Source organism: Heteronotia binoei, chromosome 9 (assembly GCF_032191835.1).
Source record: "Heteronotia binoei isolate CCM8104 ecotype False Entrance Well chromosome 9, APGP_CSIRO_Hbin_v1, whole genome shotgun sequence".
In the NCBI taxonomy this organism is placed as follows: Eukaryota; Metazoa; Chordata; class Lepidosauria; order Squamata; family Gekkonidae; genus Heteronotia; species Heteronotia binoei.
Window position 1 is genome coordinate 21,643,763 of NC_083231.1, and position 19,510 is coordinate 21,663,272.

The window sequence follows — 19,510 nt, forward strand, 5'->3', positions numbered from 1 at the left end:
AGGAGGACTCCAATAGTACCCCCAGGCTCTTGACCTTGTCCGCCGCTATCAGCGGCGCACCCTCAAAAGCTGGTAGGGGGATTTCCCTCCCTGGGCCCCGACGACCCAAGCAAAGGACCTCTGTCTTCGCCGGATTTAGCTTCAGCCCGCTCAGCCTGAGCCACCCAGCCACTTCCTGTAATGCCCGGTCTAGATTTTCTGGGGCAGAGACTGGTCGGCCGTCCATAAGTAGATAGAGCTGGGTGTCATCAGCATACTGGTGGCAACCCAGCCCATACCTTCGAGCAATCTGGGCAAGGGGACGCATGTTCAGTCACAACCACCCACATTTTCCTTTGGTAAGAATAGTTATTACTTCTTATTTCAGGTACAGTCATATTTAGCATCCCTTGAAGGGGAGGAGTTGGAAACAGCCAAGAATGCTTTGATTGCTATTAAGACCATCTTCCTTTCAGAAGAATCAAACAATGAGGATGATAAAACAAAAACAGGTATTACTGCATTAGTACAGCATAAAGAGATCTACATGTTTAAGTCAAAACAACAAACAGTGTGGTCCTATGCAGAGCTACTGCAGTGTAAGCCAACCAGTTTAATTTCTGCATAGTTATTCCAGTGTAAATCATTTGGTGTCTTAGTAACAAGTTGTAAAGGAATTTACATGTGCATACTGGTATTTAAGTAGGATAAGTAGAAATCAAGAGGTTTGATAGGGAACCAGATTTATAAGTCATGCATTTATTGATTCTAGTTTAAAACTTAGGTGGCCCAAGGGTGGCTCACGGACAACATCTGGCATTCTTTGGTTTTGTCTGGCCCTTTCTGTTCCTCCACATCAGGGTTGGCCAAACTTGCTTAACATAAGAGCCACACAGAATAAACGTCAGAGGTTTGAAGCCGCAAGGCATGAACTTCAGATGTTTGAGAGCAGGTAGGCATGCAGGCAAATAGATGGGTGGAAGGAGGTGGAGGTGAAAAGAAAGCAACTTGAACTTTAAATGTATTCTCCAAGCTGCTGGTTGGTTTGGCAAAGTGATTTAATGAGACAAATGCCTTATCTAGTCTGGTCGACAGGGTGGGTGGCGACTTTGAGAGCCACACAATATGTGTGAAACAGCCACGTGTGGCTCCCAAGCCACAGTTTGGCCACCCCTGTCCCACATCTTAATGTAGACTTTTTAGGTAGCACATCTTACTTAGAAAACACCCATCCCAGAGGGTAATGCTATCTCAGAACTCTGGTAATAAAATGGAACTGCAGTTTGTATTTCACTACAGAGGATAGAATGGAATGATCTCTGGAGTTCTGTGATCAGTTGTGTTACTGATACTATTATGCATTTATTTATTTGTTTTTGCTGCAGCAGACACAGGAGATGAGTTTGTAACTAAACTTACAGAACTGCTGTTCGAACTACATATTGCAGCCACTCCCGACAAGCTAAACAAGGTGGGTGACTTTGTTTCATAGCTTGATGCAAAAGTTGAGAGCATATTGATGAAGAAGAGCTAAAACAGCAAAACAGAGAAGCATTTGTTGAAATAAGCTCTGACTCAGGAAAACTTATGCTGGAATAAATTCTGTTCATCTGTAAGGTACCACTGGACTCACATTTTATCTTTGGATTTTAGTTTCACTTTTTGCATACAATGCACTAGCTCAGGGGTGTCAAACTCATTTGTTATGAGGGCCAGATCTGACCTTGTTGGGCCCGGGCCATGTCGGGCCAGGGTGGGCCATGCCAGGCCAGGCCATGTGTGTACCTGTTTAGGATTAAGTAGCAGAGATAGAAACCTTATAAAGGACAAAGAAAAACACAATTAAATATTTTTTTAAACCCCTAACATGCTTAAAATATTATCACTTGTTGGTCTTAAAGGTGCTTTCTTTGTATTTCTCCTATGGGATCCAGGCAAAGGAAGCTGTGGCTCTTTCTTTCCTTCCCCAGGGGACTAGGGGAGAGCCTCAGTCAATAGAAGGAAGAGAGACTTGGCTCAGTAGCTCTGCTATGCAATTGAGAGAGCCTGGAAAAACAAGCTTTGCCTTCTCCTCTTCCTCCCCAAGGGAGGAGCCTCAGCCAATGGAGAAAACAGAGGTTTTGCTCTGTAGCTCCTGTGTGATTGAGCAAGCCTTGTTAAGCTATGCAGAAGGAAGCAAGAGAGAAGGAGAAGGTAGCAGACAACAGCCAGTTACTCGGGAGCCTGATTCGGCCCCCAGGCCACATGTTTGACACCCTTGCACTAGTGCAAAATGTAAAATTGGTTCTGTATACAGAAATACATTTTTGATCCAATTCACTGTCCATAATGTAAAAAAATACAGTGAAAGTTTAGGAGGAAGAGCTCCAGGGGGTGGAATGCGCATGCTCTAGAGGAAGAAGCCTTGGCTCATCCCTCTCCGAGACAAGAGGTTAGGACCGAAGGAATGTAAATAGTGTAATGTAAATAGTGTGATTACGGGGAAATAAATAACTTGCAGAGTAGTTAAAGAAGCAAAAGGCGTGTTGAGTCGAGAAATAGCAGTCAGAAGTAGGGAGTATTGTGTTAGTAAGATAAAGGTGTACGGGCGGTGATTAACAGCTCAGAAATGGCTGCCACAACAGTTAAACAGCTTTCAGAACAGATGGCACAATTTCAGGAGGAAGAGCTCCAGGTACACATTTCTAATCCATTGGATCTGAAAAGAACATGTAATTCTTTATGCCATTCCTTATGGTTGTCTTACAGGCTAGAAAGAAAGCTTATAATTGCTTGGAAGAAGCCAGTCTCCCCACATCCATAGAAATTCATGAGCATCCAGAAGAGAATGCTAAAGAGGAAGGAGAAAAAGAAAGTGAAGAAGAGCCTCAAATGGAAGAATCTGAAAACAGAGAAGGAAAAACCCCAAAAACTGTAGAGGCGAGATTACCTTCCATACTATTTTGCTATTACATGTGTATAATTTCATTACTTAGTTAAGGTAAAGATAGTCCCCTGTGCAAGCACCAGTCATTTCCGACTCTGGGGTGACGTCGCATCACGACGTTTTCACAGCAGACTTTTTACAGGTTGGTTTGCCATTGCCTTCCCCTGTCATCTACACTGTCCCCCCCCCCCCCCCAGCAAGCTGGGTACTCATTTTACCAACCTTGGAAGGATGGAAGGCTAAATCAACCTTGAGCCATCTACCTAAACCCAGCTTCCGCTGGGATTGAACTCAGATCATGAGCAGAGAGTTTGACTGCAGTACTGCAGCTTTATCACTCTGCGCCATGGGGCTCTTTTAGTTAAGTTAGTTAAATAATATTTGTGTGTTGATATTTGTAAATGATAACTGTCCCTTGCCACCCTGGTACATTAGTTGGTTCAGTACCTAAAGCTGCCTTACAGTGAATCAGCCCATCAAGGTCAGAACTGTCTACTCAGAGTAGTAGCCAACCATTAGAAATATAAAACATTCATATACTGGTGACAACCCAGCCTAGATCTGCAGTTGTCTTCATGAGTGGTTCCATGTAGACATTAAAAAGCATGGGGAGCAAGAAAGAATCTTTCAGGACTCCAGAGATTAAGGAGCTGAACATTAGTTGCTCCCAGCCTATGAACCCTACCTTTCAAGTAGGACGAAAACCACCACAAAGCAGTGTCTCCCAGTTCCAACCCCAAAAGGTAGTCCAGAAGATACCACAATCAATTGTGACTGTTCATTCTAGACCAGGAGTGGCCAAACTTGCTTAACATAAGAGCCACGTAGAATAGATGTCAGATGTTTGAGAGCCACAAGCCATGAATGTCAGATGTTTGAGAGCTGGAAGGCAGGCAGAGAAATAGATGGGGAAGGGAGGAGTTAGGGAGAGGTGGAAAGAAAGCAACTTTAAATTCATTCTCCAAGCCGCTGGCTGGCTTGGCTTAGAGAAGTGGTTTAAACAGACAAATGTCTTCTCCAAGCTGGACAACAGGGCAGTGGGAGCTTCGAGAGCCAAGCAATATGTGTGAAAGAGCCACATGTGGCTCCTGAGCCACAGTTTGCCCACTCCCATTCTAGACTGATGCCCCAGTTGTTCATTATTTACTAAATATTGGCAGCTTCTAAGATGCCTATAATAAAGGTTAATACTCAAGTCTGTTAGCACCATAAAGACAAAAAAAAATCCAGTCTCTAAGGTGCTACTAGACTTGAGTTTTGTTCTGCTATGTGATTACCCATCTTAAAGATTCTGTGAGCCATGAAGGAATTTCTGATGGATGCTAGTTTGATACCGGAACAACATAACATTTAAGTGTTTGGGCTGGAAGGGCTCAGAAATATGAAGAGACACGATCTTTTTATTAAAAGGGCTTTTCATAGAGGGGTAGGACTTGGACCTGCTGGCTCTAAGACTCATTGTTGAACTAATGTATGAAATAAAAGCACTTTTATTTATTCAAAAGAGTGATTTGAACTTCAGGGAGGGGGAGGGGTGGAGAGAGCCTAACCTGAAAAAGTGTCATTTGCTACTTCAGCCAGAATTGATAAGGAGCTCTGTGGTTTGGGGTTTTTAAAAACCAGGGCCTTTTTTGTAACAGGAACTCCTTTGCATATTAGGCCTCACAAACCTGATGTAGCCAATCCTCCAAGAGCTTACAGCAGGCCCTGTACTAAGAGCCCTGTAAGCTCTAAGAGGATTGGCTACATCAGGGATGTGTGACAAAAGAGTTCCTGCTACCAAAAAAGCCTTGTTAAAAATTAAGTTAAAACAGCAAGTGCATAACCAATTATATTTTCTGAACATGCTTGCACTGGTATTTCTGTTGTGCTCCATTTTAGTTCCCCCCTAACATTTATAACTGCTATCCTTTTGCTTTTCAATCCAGGAAGTGTACATGTTGTCTATTGAGAGTCTTGCTGAGGTGACAGCCCGTTGCATTGAGCAGCTTCACAAGCTAGCAGAATTGATTCTTCATGGCCAAGAAGTGGAGAAGCCTGCACTGGATCAGGCAAAAGTTCTAACAAAGTGGGTATAACCCTGTTCTCGTTCTTTCTGTCCTCGAGTAAGTGGTTGTGTAAACTCTTCCCTCGGGAAGCTCAGTGGCAGAAGCCTCTTGAAGGCGTGACCTTTTCTCTTGAACATCTGCACTGTTACGGTATCTCTTGCATCGCTAAGGCATCACACTGCTATAGTTGCTGACTTGTTCCATCGTAAGCGTTTTTATAATGGCACATCCAAGTGTGGGGTTTGCCATAACCTGGTAGCTGCTGCGGGGTGAGGGAGACACTAATGGTTGGCTGATGAAAAACTGACCCCTTTAGGACTTCCCCGGCTGATCAGCAGCATGGGGGCAGACTCCTTGGGGCTGCCTGGCTGGTTGGCAGCATGGGGTGGGAAAGAGGCATCCACTCCTGGTCTCCTGCAAGGGTGATTCTCCTCATGAGACAATGAGGAGCAACAAGGGAGTGTGCAGCCTGTGAAATTGCCTTTAACACTTGGAAGGGACAGGCCAATGATAATGTACCATTCTCTTGCTCCTGAACTCAGAGGAGGAACAGCAGAGAGAGGTCCAAGAGACCTTCACCTTCACACTTTCCCTTTGAAGGAGAGGAGGGCCTAACTGTTAAGAGGTTTCTGCTTGGAACAGCAATTTTATATCCCGAACAGTTCAATGGATCGTTGTATCGAAATGAGATTGAGAACCATTTAGTATAAAAGCAAAACATAACTTTATTTCTGCAGGAATGGGGAACTGGGATGGAAAACAGTGAAGCACTAAGAGCTACATCCTATCTCTATGAAAGGCACATGGCTAAGAGTGGGTACTCCCTCTTTCTTCTTGACCTCTGCCTACCTAGACAAAGAAGTCACCTGACTAACTGACCAAAAGCACAAACAAACAGTCTTTTCCCCAGGATTTCCATTGTTTGGTAGGAAGCCAAGATCCTCTTCCTAGGTCAGGCGGACAGTAGAGAAACAGGTGAACAGTATTAACCCTATAATGACTGGAACTTAGAACACTGCAAATTCCAACACTAATGGGGGGGGGGACTGCTAAGGAGCAAGTGGTCATCTGACTGTTCCTCCCACATAGCACAGTAAGTCTTTGAATCACAAACCTGTCCTAGACACTACTTCAAATTTACATCAGTTGTGTCCCCTGGCGCATGCAAATGTATGTCAGTGAGATGCTAAAGATTTTCTTTGGGATCCCCCAGGCCCTCTCTCACAAACCTACCCTTCCCAAGAACTATAAGCCCACTTTATGTCTGCAGTTATGAACATGCTCAGAGTTTGACATGTACTTTTGTACAAACTGCCTTTCATTTCAGTGAGGCTTGTACAGAAATTCTTGACTAAATTAGACCCAGTGTAGCATTTCTTTTGCAGCAAAAGTGACTTTTTTAGTCTTTCTGTGCCACTAGTTTCCATAGCAGTAACTGATTGCTTGTGTTCTCTTATATGCCCTTGATACTTAAAAGAATGCAGTACATGGTACATGTTGATTAAAAGAGTAATAGTTAATTTGTATTTATCTACATTTTAGTGAAATGTACGCATGAGTAAAAATATTCAACAGTCTGCTCGCAGTGGTGGGCATATAGGCATATTAATGGTGTTCTCATTCTTTCTTGAACAGTTTAACAAGTGCCATGTGCAATGAAGTGTTATCCTTATCAACAAAATTTTCTGATTTATTAACTGCCACTGGGGTAAGTAGCTGCATAATTTCTTTTATCCTCATTTTTCTTTTTTACTATGAAAGTGTTTCCTGGTTGAGTGAAGGGCCCAGCAAACAAGGAAATGGCAGTGAAATTCAAAGCAAAGTTATGTTTAGGACTGCAGTATGCTTAGGATTGCAGATATACTGGTTCATTGAGGGTCCAGTATAGAGAAACATCTTTCATTACAGACTATGTACATAGCAATAGCCAATGATTTGTTTTAGTGGCTGTAGTAACTTGGTGTCCCCTACCAGACTGTGGTAAATACAGTTCTTGGGATTCTCCCTGTTCATCCCACCCCCCCTTGCTTAAAATGCCTTTTGCATTTTACACAGCCAGTATCTGCAGCCATTTACTATATTTCAGGATACTTCATTCTTATAAATTAGTTGGGTTGGTCGTTAATAGATTGATGGTTCTCTTTGAAAGAGCTGAACAAGGTGCAGTGCACTCCAGTTTGAATGGTCGTACCCAGAGCTTTTTTGGTAGAAAAAGCCCAGCAGGAACTCATTTGCATATCAGGCCACACCCCTGACATCACCATTGTTTCACGCAGGTTTTTTGTAGAAAAGGCCCAGCAGGAACTCATTTGCATATTAGGCCACACCCCCTGATGTCACGCCAGCCAGAACTGCGTTCCTGTGCGTTCCTTCCCCCCCCCCCCCCCAAAAAAAAAAAAAAAAAAAAAAAAAGCAGCCTTGGTCATACCTTAAATACACATCTGCTGTACCATGGAATTTTCTGTCCTCTGAACTAGCTTTGTGAAATGGAATATTTGTTCTGCTCTAAGGAGCCTTATATTCCTTAAGGTTCTTGAGGACTTTCAAGTGGAAAGACAGTCTTGAAGTACACAAAATAAACAAATATATTGGCTCCTTAGTGGAATTTTTTGCAGTCCTCAAGAGCATCTTAACAACCATTGACATCTCCTCCAGAGCTATTTGCATTCACAAATCGTATTTTTTTTAACATAACGAAGACATAATAAAGGCACCACAAGGTGATCTTAGTATCTGTAGTGATGGTGGCTGATATTCATTGTATCCCAGCAAAGTACTGAACACCAGCATACACACAAGCAGAGAAGACAGTTTGTTAGTGGTGCTGTTTGCACTGAGGGCAGAAGTAGATGCTGCTATGAGAAGGAAACTTGGCTTTAGCAAAGATCTTGTGCCATGCTTCTGGAGAACTGACAAGGATTCCTGTGGTTTATGGCAACTGTTCTCAAGCTGTGGGTTGGGACCAGGGGTGGAATTCTAGCAGGAACTCCTTTGCATGTTAGGCCACACCTCCCTGATGCAGCCAATCCTCCAAGAGCTTACAAGGCTCTTTTTTGTAAGCTTTTTGAGAATTGGCTACATCAGGGAGGTGTGGCCTAATATGCAATGGAGATCCTGCTAGAATTCCACCCCTGGTTGGGACCCAAATGTGGGCCATGAGTCTCTCATATAGATAAGTCACACAAAGTTGCTTTTTACTGAGCCAGGCGGTTGGTCTACCAAGGTCAGTATTGTCAGCTCTAACCAGCTGCGCAGTCTCAAGTTGAGGTCTTTCCCATTATCTGCTACCTATTCCTTGTAATTAGAGATTCTAGGGATTAAAACTGGGACTGTCTGTACACAAGAGCAGGTGCTCCTGCTAGAATTCCACCACTGGTTGGGACCCAAATGTGGGCCATGACTCTCTCATATAGATAAGTCACACAAAGTTGCTTTTTACTGAGCCAGACGGTTGGTCTACCAAGGTCAGTCTCAAGTTGAGGTCTTTCCCATTATCTGCTACCTATTCCTTGTAATTGGAGATTCTAGGGATTAAAACTGGGACTGTCTGTATGCAAAAGCAGGTGCTCCATGCAGAACAGTGATCTGGCAGTGTTAGTAATCTGACAGTGGCTATCTGGTGTCTCAGATCAAAATGTTTCACTGCCTACTACTGGAGGTGCTGTGGAATGAACCTGGGACCTTCTGCATGCAAATCAGATGCTCCACCAGACGGCCACAACCCCTCAGGAGGGGGAGGGGGAGGTGCAAGGGTGAGCTGGGAGAGAAGACTTTGGAAAGATTAGTTGCAAATTTGGCAAAATGGCCATGAAAATAGTACAGTGTTAACTAATGTGAGATTCCTATATTTAATTTCAGGGAGGAGGAAAGTAGTGAGGACTAACTTTGCAAGTGGGTCTGACTTCAAATGGTTTGAGAACCACTGGGAAATGGGAAAATGTAGCTATGGTGCAGTGAACTCATAAGTTTCTGTTAGATCCCATAAGAACAAGGGACTTAATTAGAAAATAGTGTAAGAAGAGGGGCATGACAGGTATTTGTCCCTTGTTCAGCATAGATCTTTAGGCAATACAGTGTGGTCACTGGAGACTCCTTCATCAAAGTAAAATCCTGCTGGCTAGGCAGTATGCATCCAGTGATGACTGGTGCTCTGGGCTTGTTTTCCTGCTTTTCATATCTCCAGACACTACTGCAGGGTGGTCTTATAATATTGAGTTACTCCATAATGGGCATGCCCAGTTAATGTTGGTCAGGGGTGGAATTCTAGCAGGAGCTCCTTTGCATATTAGTTCACACATCCCTGATGTAGCCAGTCCTCCAAGAGCTTACAAGGCTCTTTTTGTAAGCTCTTGGAGGATTGGCTACATCAGGGGTGTGTGGCCTAATGTGCAGAGGAGCTCCTGCTGGAATTCCACCCCTGATGTTGGTGCTTAGTTGTCAAACAGAGCTGTTTCCTGGTTTAGTGCTTTTATTTTTTCCATTTGTTGCTTGCCTGTGCAACTGAACAAGCAGATTCACATCCTTTTGTCTGACAACTTGGGCATCCCACTCATGATACTTACCATACAAGGATGTGTGCAAATCAAGTGGAACTGATTAAATAAAGTTACCTAGTGTCAAGTTCCCACTGTCCCTTCAATAAAGATAACTCTCCATGGAATTGGATAAGTGTTTATTGTAAGGCGGGATGCACTGACACTGACCTGTTGCCAAGCAGTGTCGAAAGTAATGCACATCAGTACAGGACCAGGTTATATACCCTTGCAATAGTTGTTAAAAACGCTCCCGGTCCCAGGGCGCGAAGACAGTTCAAATTTAGTGGCTACAGGTCACACACATTCACTACCAAGCTTTCACCTAAACATCCAAAGGAGGGATAACGATCTTGATAACAAGAAGTTTCCCAGCTCCTAGAAAGCCAAGCTGGTTAACTTTTGTTTCTGCCAGAGACTAAGCATTCTACTCACACATTCCAGAGACTACATCAAAGAAGCACAGATAATACATTGGAACTTGACACCTAGTGAGGTCAAACCATGTCAAGATGTGACAGGTCAGTTGTGCAGCAAGATTGGGTTGCTGTGTATTTAAACAGATGTGAGGCAGGACCAGCACTGGATTGAGGAAAGGGCAGGTCAGACTAGAGTAGAAAAGCTGATGAAGGATTTTCAAAGCCAGCACTGGAAGTCAAGATAGATGAAGACCACTCTCATACTTTCAGGAACTAAATTTATTTATTCAGTTCATTTGTACCCTGCCTTTCTCCCCAGCTGAGTCCGAGATAAGCTAACAGAATTCTGCTCTCCTCCAGCATTCTGCTTATCCTTACAACAACCCTATGAAGTAGGTTAGGCCGAGAGAGTGTGACTACCCCAAGTTCTCCTAGTCAGCTACCATGGCATATGTGGAGATTTGAACCCAGGTCTCCCAGATACTAGCCTTCCAGTGTTAATGTTGGAAGTTACGCTGTTTTTTTGTCCTATAAACATGTCTTCCAAAGCTTCTAGTCTGGGTCTCCCAGATACTACTCCGACTAACCACTGCAGCACAGTAGCTCTTAAACTAATGCTTCCCATCACATATGGGCTATCCCAGGAAAACGTGCGAAGTGGAGCAGTAAAAATTATTGGAAATAATATTTCCAGTGTGAAATCTCAGCTTGCTTCCTTTCTGCTTGTTGATGGAATTTTAAACATTGTGCTGTTGGCCTTTTTTTATCTCCCTTGCATCACTCGGCATCTTTTCAGAGTTATTTCAAAAAGTATAATTTAATCATACTGCTGTCGTTTTAAATAATTTATGATGGCAGCAAGTTATAGGAATTTGTCTATTTCTGCATTTCTTTAGCATGTGTTATCATATTTCTCCCAGGCAGTCTTGATAAATATTTATAGCAAACCTAAAAATTTCACTGTGAAATATTAATCTGATCCAACTTCAAAACTAAGTGTCTTACATGAATGTTAGTTTTGACCTTGGTGCTTCTGGATTTCATCAGTTTTGCTTGATATAATCATATAGAATTTCAAATGATTCATCTGTGACATAGTATGTTTGTAGCAAACAAGTCTATCTGTGCCCAGCTATGAACAGGACTGGAAGCAGCTGAGAACAGGTTGGTTTTTGCAGTGCAATCCCTAAGCAGAATCGCATACTACTTCTAAGCCTATTGAGTTCAGTTGACTTAGAAGGGTATAACTATACATAAAAAGGTAAAGGTAATGCAAGCAGCAGTCATTTCCAACTCTGGGGTGATGTTGCATCACAATATTTTCATGGCAGACTTTTTATGGGGAGGTTTGCCATTGCCTTCCCCAGTCATCTACACTTTACCCGCAGCAAGCTGGGTACTCAATCTATTGACCTCAAAAGGATGGAAGGCTGAGTCAACCTTGAGCCGGCTACCTGAACTCAGCTTCCGCCGGGATCAAACTCAGGTCATGAGCAGAGCTTGGACTGCAGTACTGCAGCTTGCCACTCTGTGCCACAGGGTTCCTTATAACTATACCTAGGGTTGACCTAATAGGAGCAGTCCCCAGCAGGACTACTCAGAATCTTCTTCAGGTCTATTCAGTGGGCCTTACTCCCAGGAAAGTATTATTAGCATTCCAGTGTTAGTGTTGGAAGTTATGCTGTCTCTCTGTCCCAGGGCTTTTTTTGCAGAAAAAGCCCAGCAGGAACTCATTTTGCACATTACGCCACACCCCCTGGTGCCAAAACAGCTGGAACTGTGTGTTCCTGCTCAAAAAAAACCCTGCTTTGTCCTATAAGTGTGTCTCCCAAGGTCAAGATATGCAGCTGTACTCAGAAGTAAATCCCATGTTAGTCAGTGGGGTTTACTCCCAGGAAGGTGTTCTTAGGGTTGTACTGGTAGAGCTGAAATGTTTGCAGAGCTTCTGAAAAACTCCCAGTAAGATACAGGCAGCAGATATTTATATTTTTAAAAGCTGAGTATGTGTCTCTGAGTACATCATATAAAATGAAAGTAATCCCTCAGTCCTGTTGAAGTCGGTGGCCTTGCCGCATTCTTATATGGGCTGAGACAGATAAATTTTTTTCCAGATGTACAATTAATTTATTTTAAGACTGATAACAAGGCCAAGGAATAGAGGTAAGAGGACCATATAAACGGGTGGATTTAGAGTAGATGAGGTTCCCCAGATTAATAGCTTCTCTGCAGAAGTTCTACACAGTTCAGATATTCAATAACTATCTTGTAACTCTGGCCTTGTCATGACAAGTCAGCAATTATTCAGGAACGGTAAGTGTCTCTTTTCTTTATGGCTATAGATTTCCTTCACACTCTGTGCACTAACCATTGATTCTATCCGTCAATATTGTTTAATAGGCAATCATTTCTTTTTTTGTTTTGGAGGTGTGGGGTTCTTTACTGAGTCACCCTTGGAGGTATATGTGTGTGTGTGTATAGAGCTCTCTCAGCCCTACCTTCCTCACAGGGTGTCTGTTGTGGGGGGAGAAGATATAAGAGATTGTAAGCCTCTCTGAGACTCTGATACAGAGAGAAGGGCAGGGTATAAATCTGCAGTCTTCTTCAAAGTATATACAAAGTGTGTGTGTGTATGTATATACACACACACACACACACACACCCCAGAATAAAAAAGGGGCATGTACTAGACTTTATTAATTACTGACTTTGAAGAAGACTGCAGATTTATACCCCGCCCTTCTCTCTGAATCAGAGTCTCAGAGAGGCTTACAATCTCTTATATCTTCTCCCCCCACAACAGACACCCTGTGAGATGGGTGGGGCTGAGAGAGCTCTTACAGCAGCTGCCCTTTCTAGGACAACTTCTGCAAGAGCTATGGCTAACCCAAGGCCATTCCAGGAGCTGCAAATGGAAGAGTGGGGAATCAAATCCAGTTCTCCCAGATAAGAGTCTGCACACTTAGCCACTGCACCAAACTGGCGATGCTGTTACTTTTATTGCCACTACCTATTTTCTTTTTCACTCTCGCTTTCATATCTGTTTTACAATCGCTCATCTTCAGGGCTGGGTTAATAATTGGTATCATTTATTTAGTTATTTGTATAGTGCCCTCAAGGTGTGTGGTTCTTTACTGAGTCACAACAGAAGGCAGGCTCCAGCCCTGAGAAGCTTACAGTCATAAAAATTTGACATAGGGCAAGCAATAGTAGAATAGTAGTAGAAAAGGAGAACATAAACAGAGGAAGAATGTACTTCCATTCAGTTACAAGGAACTGTTGGGATATTTTGTTAACATAGCAGAGTTTGCCCAGTCATAGAAGTGTGATATTGAGTGCACTAAATAAATATCCCTAGAAGTGTATTGCTAAAAGGAAAAGTTACATTTATTCAAGTAGATTCAGTTTGCAGTTGAAGTGTAATCTAAAGAGAACTTTCCCTATCAGAAGTGGACAGCTAACTCCAGCATCATGTGTATGGAAGTATGAGGGCATTGCTTCTACAGCAGAGACCTGTAGAGATGTGACTCCATGCAGAGCCATGGGAAGAATGGGGGAGAACAAAGGATAAAGAGAAAGAGGAGGGGTCAGATGGCAGTTCTCAGGCAAAGAGAGAAACATTGCATTCAAGGATAACATTTATGCACACTTAAGAGTGATGTAGTGTATTCCAGTGCCCAGGTATGCTGCGTCATTCTCTCCAACAGGACCAATTGTGTACATGTCCTCTTTATGCATTGCTTTTTTTATATAACATAACCTCTTTATGCATTGCTGCAAGGTTCCCCAACCATGTCACCCACTGACACCTTCCCAGACACCCAACAGGCGTTTTTAGAAAGTGGCTAGGGCTTTTGCCCATCAAAGATTCTGATTGGTTGTATGGACTAAAAGACATCCTGTTAAATAGCACTTCTGCCTGAAATGTTGAAGCGTTACTATTAGGGTTATATGCTACCTCACTCCCAGTAATAGTTATAACATGAGTTATTGGTTTTCCTCGGTTCTTGGGTGTGTGGTGCCTGGTTCAGATCACAACTGTGGTGTGTTGGTTGTTTTGACTGCTGGTTTGTTATGTCCGTTAGTTGATCTTGAAGCCCTCCAGGATCCTGATGCCTATATTCCGATTGGCTGTTCTTTTAGAACCAGCCAATTGGGACGTGAGGCATTTCTCTCAAGAAATGCAAATGAAGGGTCCTGGAGAGACCAATAGGGTGGATTGCTGCCCACATAAGGGGGCGTGTTTCACTCAGGCCAAATGAATACAAGGAGTCGTGTTGCCTCTTTGTGTTCAGTTCTGCTCTCGTTTAGTAAACATTCTTGCTTACCTCAAGCTGGCTGAACTCACTATATAATAATGACTGTGGAGCATGTGGAGAAGAGGGTTTCAAATTCCTTCCCCATGTCACTTTTCTGAGCCTCCAACATTCCATGCTATTTGGCTCATTAGGCTACCTGAGGAGAGAGTTAGATCAGGAAAATGGTACAGGATGGGGAGAATGAGTAAAGTTAATTTCCCAGGACCAAGCTCCGATGCGTTGGGAAAGCAGAGAAATGAGCCAGCAGCTGAGGTCAGAAGCCGAGGGATTGATTGAAGCCAGAAACAACAGAAAGAAGTGACAGCAACCCTTCTGAGAAAGCCACTGCAACAATGGACTGCCAGTCATAGTAGGAACAAGAGACAGAGAGCTTACGGAAAGTGGAGTGCTGGGGAAGAAATCTGCTGCTGTATCCAGAAGTATCAGCAAAATTTAATTCTAGCTCTTTCTTTTGGTTGTGCCCACTGCCCCCAAAATAGGGGGAGATTATTGTTCTGCTGAAAGATATTGTATTCTGTTGAAAGCAGTGGAACTTTAGTTCCAATTAAATGGTCCCATTCATTTCAACTCTGGACTGGGCCCGTGGCTTAGAAAGCATCGTTGACTCCCCCTGACACCGTTTTCTTAGAAAATGATCCTTTCTGTAAGAGTCTGTCGCATTTATTTTATTTTTCCCAGTACTAATAAAAAGTGTGTTGTATGTTTTATCTTGAACATACGTGTATTTATTGCCATAGTGCCTTCAGAACGTTAGCCATTATTGTTTTCTTAGCATAGTTCTAGGAGTAAACCTTGTCCATATTTTCATTTTAAACAGAGCGACAAAAAAGCTGAGGTCCTTAACCCAATGGTCAATAGTGTACTATTAGAGGTAAGCATATATATGAGAAATCACTATGCAGTCATTTTCAAACGAGGCTACGCATGCATTTATGTGTCTACAAAGTGCCATAAAACCAAATGGTTATATCAATGTAATTCTGTGCTGTTTCATAAACAGCATTGCTTCGCATGTCTCCCAACCATCTGCGAAAGTTTAATCATAGTGCTCTTATTCCACTTCCTGAGGCTTTTTAGGAATGTTTTAAAAATAAAAGTGAAATGCATCTTCTCAGCTAATGTATGAAAAAAGTGGGCAAACGAATGATTTACATTAAATTCTGCAAGTTTGTTTTGCTTTCTTGTTCAAAAATACATAGCACTAGTACTGGTACTGAGTAGTCTTTCTCTGTTCATAAAAAAGAATCATATCTTTTCTCTGAACAGTCACTTCCAGCTTGCCCTTCCTTCAAAAAGCTAACTGTCCTTTCTGAGTTAAATATTCACGCGAGCTCTTGTGGAAGTCCCCTGATTTTATTTATTTAAGTTATTCATTTAAATAATGTATATTCCACCTTTCTGCCTAATCATGGCCACCAAGGCAGCTAACAATTAAGCAATATAATAACATTCTAAAACTGATTTAAAACTAGAAGTATTGTGTGTGTGTGTGTGTGTGGCTTTTTTTGTAGAAAAAAGCCCAGCAGGAACTCATTTGCATATTAGGCCACACACCCTGATGCCAGGCCAGCCAGAACTGTATTCCTGTGCGTTGCTGCTCAAAAAAAAAGCCACACACACCAGAAGTGAAGAGAGGGAGAGAGAGTGTGTGTATCACACATTTCAGTGCAGATTGCACAGGATATGATGTTGGAGGTGTGGAAGCTAGCCCAAAGCTGTTTTCTTCACACACCCTTCCCATTCTTTTTCTTCATCTTGAAACCTGTAGTGCTTCACTTCAGTGTACAGGATTCAGACAACACATGAATTAGAGCACCCACTGCAACAGCACCCAAACCAACATATTCCTTGCATGTGGTGGAAGTTGCATTTTCTCAGCAGTCAACCACTATCTGAAGTTGCTGGAAAAATGTCTTGTATGCAGCTACGTGGTCACTTGCAGAAGCATCTGCCCTGTGTAATGTGTTTCTGCAAGTTTCCCTTGAAATCCCTGATCTCAGACAATGCAGTCTTTCCACCCTTCTTGACTCTGCAATATTTTGAACATTTTATTGGTTATTCCAGATTTATTTTTCCCTCTTTTTAAGGCTGATTGGTTCTGTGTTGCTCTAATAGGAGTGTTGATTTTCATCTTGCTTTAATTTTTAACACTCTAGTAAACATTAATAGGATTACCTTCCGCAGCATTGTCTCACCATTTTCAGGTCTGTATGCTCCATGTCTGCTAAAGCAGCAAACATACCCAGTTAAAGAACAAAAAACAAATCCTGGCAAAACAGATGATACCTATGCTGTTTTCTACACTGTGGCCAGGGCTTTTTTTTTTTTTTTTGTAGCAGGAACTCCTTTTCATATTAGGCCACATCCCTCTGATGTAGCCAATCCTTCAAGAGCTTAGAGGGCTCTTCTTACAGGGCCTACTGTAAGTTCTTGGAGGATCAGCTACATCAGGGTTGTGTGGCCTAATATGCAAAGGAGTTTCTGCTACAAAAAAAGCCCTGACTGGCAATCCATGTTTTTTTCTGTCACCTAGCACAAGAATTTATTCTGCTAGACCTAAATGGGCTAGTGTTATTTTAACACAGTCTTGAAATGCCAACAGATAATTCCAGATTTAATCCTCGATAATTCCCTTCAAGGATTTGCATGTAACTACAGAATAATTTTTATGCATAAATAAACACTTTACTTGTCTCTTCAGTGTCAATTCATGGTTAGATGGAAAATGTTTGGCAGAAATTTAAACTTCTCATGTGTCTCACAGCACCTTAAAGATTAACATGTATCAGGACATAAACTTGTGTGACCCCCATTTGCATGAATCTGTAACCTGGGTTGGCAGTTAAATGTATATGTCAGTATAAAAATTAGTCATTTTCCTGTCTCTAGTCATAGCATCAATCACAGCAGTATTTCACTGTATATTTTAATTTTTTGTGAATATATTTCCTTATATGATGGTGTTTATGTAGCAGGAAAAGCCCTGCGTTATCCATTTAATAGCGGATCGTACTTCAAACGAGGTCTGAGGCGAAATCAGGAAACAGCAAAGCTTTATTTAACGTGCACATGGGCCCTGTACACGGGCTCAGACCAAAGTGGGCATCTGAGCAAAAACATTGGGGCACACAGGCCCTATATACTTTCTACATTTGCATAGGCATTATATTTTCAGGAACTGAGGAAACTTGATGACATTAAAATAGAACTCTGCTGACATTAAATTACTGAAGACCTTCAGTACATCCTCTAGTGTGGAACCCTAACCACCAACCACAAGCCAGCACCATCTGTGCTTCACCGGCGTTTCACTGCAACCCGTTGCTGGTTTTGTTTGTATTAACTTCCCTGTTCTTGTTCATTCTTCTTCTGCATTAAGGCTATTTTTGCACCTATCTTCCAGCTTCTGCTTTCAGCTCTAGCTAAAGCATTTCCTTATAGCAAACTGTGAGGAACCAATAACTAGGCAAATCAGACATGTCTTTGTAAGCCTATCTTTATTGATCCCTGATTCCTAATACAGTCCTTTTCCTAATACATCCCTGATTCCTAATACATTTCTTTTCCATACATCTAAATACTCTTCCCAATATTTCCTTCTTGACCTCCTGCCACAGACTGTATCACAATATTGGATTTATGCATCAAATTTAAGAACCCTTTTTCTTAAATTTACCAGTGATGATAGCTGCAGTGGTGCTCTCAGCAAAGATGTAGCATATATATAGATATTTATGTGGACACACACATACATGGATACTTAGATATACATATATGTGTGTGGAAACTGTCCCAACGAGGGTCATCAAAGAAACATGAAATGAGATTTGTGTTTGCTGTGTTTCTCCCAATGATTGTTAATTGGTGGCACTGCCCTAATTTGAAAGCGGTTTCCACTTATTTCAAGATGAGCAATGTTAGACCATTAATGAGATGAGGATGACAATAATAACAATATGTTGCTGACAGGTATTTTCTTTTCCCTTTAGGGCTGTAACAGCACCACTTACATACAGGATGCCTTCCAATTATTGCTTCCAGTTCTCCAAACGTCTCATATCCAGACTGTTTGAAATTACAGCAGTGACCATCTCCCGCTTAAAATAACCATCAGCCTAATCTCTTGGTTGTATTTGTAGCCCAAAAATAAAGCTGATAGGCCATGAAGGAGCCATGTAGGAACACGAAATGCAATTTTGCACATCAGATAACACTTTTGTATTTCGCTAAAACTGTTTAAATGCATTATTACTGCATCTTTTTTTCCAGTCCATTGCATTAATTTAAGGTAAAACCATGTTTATTTCAGTTGTGTATTTACTTTAATCACTGCTGTAGTAAATAACTTACATTCTAATTTGAAAATTTGCACTGGCCTGTTTGCCTGCATCACATGCTGGTCCAGGGCTGGTGCTAAGGTTCTGCCGCTCAAGGCAGACACCTGCACAGCGCCCCCCTAGCTCCATTAAGAAATTAAATCGTGCGTGTGCAAAGTGTGCAGCCCAAGGACGTCAAAAGTGACCTCATCAAACACTCCTGCAAGGAGCGCAGTACTCAAGCCCCGGCCCCGCTCAGGCTTCTTGCTTCGCAGGAAGCCTGGTTGGGGGTGGGGAGAGCTGCCCCTTGTGTATTGTGCTCCTGCAAGGAGTGCGGTATGCAAGCCCTAGGCCCAGCTCATCAGGGGAGAGAGGGAACGCCCAATGGTACACCCCATGTGGGGTGGCACCCTAGACAGCCACCTATTCTGCCTACTCCCATGCACTGGCTCTGTGCTGGTCCATAGTTCACATAAAGCATTTACTTCCTCCTGGCAGAATCTGAGGACTGAGGAGGCTGTAGAGCAAGGGTGGCCAAACTTGCTTAATGTCAGAGCCACATAGAATAAATGTCAGATGTTTGAGAGCCACAAGACATTAATGCCAGATGTTTGAGAGCCACAAGTCAAGAAGGAAGAAGGCAAATAGAGGGGGGAGGGAGGTGGAGATGGAAAGAAAGCAACTTTAACTTTAAATGCATTCTCCAAACCACCAGCTGGCTTGATTTGGAGAAGTGATTTAAAGAGACAAATACCTTTTCCAAGTTGGCCAATGGGGCAGTGGGGGCTTTGAGAGCCACACAATACATGTGAAAGAGGCACATACGGCTCCCAAGATATGGGCCACCCCTGCTGTAGAGTAAGACAATTTAAAAAGCCCAAGTGAGGCAATTTAATCTGTCTTCTGCACATGGAAATATATGCATGCAAGCAAGGAAAGGAAAAATATGGCAGAGAACTAATTTTTTTCTGAGA

The 19,510-nt window shown here is 42.5% G+C and overlaps 1 protein-coding gene across 1 annotated transcript in view; it reads left to right on the plus strand.

The window, feature by feature from the left end:
* Positions 1–18,585, plus strand: part of FAM114A1 (family with sequence similarity 114 member A1) — a 45,061-nt gene extending 26,476 nt beyond the window's left edge. The window contains exons 8-14 of the mRNA XM_060247356.1: positions 368–491; positions 1,365–1,450; positions 2,728–2,898; positions 4,834–4,973; positions 6,589–6,661; positions 15,038–15,091; positions 18,210–18,585. Of these exons, the coding sequence (XP_060103339.1) occupies positions 368–491; positions 1,365–1,450; positions 2,728–2,898; positions 4,834–4,973; positions 6,589–6,661; positions 15,038–15,091; positions 18,210–18,293 (732 nt within the window). The 3' untranslated portion in view covers positions 18,294–18,585. The remainder of the gene's footprint in view (positions 1–367; positions 492–1,364; positions 1,451–2,727; positions 2,899–4,833; positions 4,974–6,588; positions 6,662–15,037; positions 15,092–18,209) is intronic.
* The last annotated feature ends 925 nt before the right edge of the window (positions 18,586–19,510 follow it).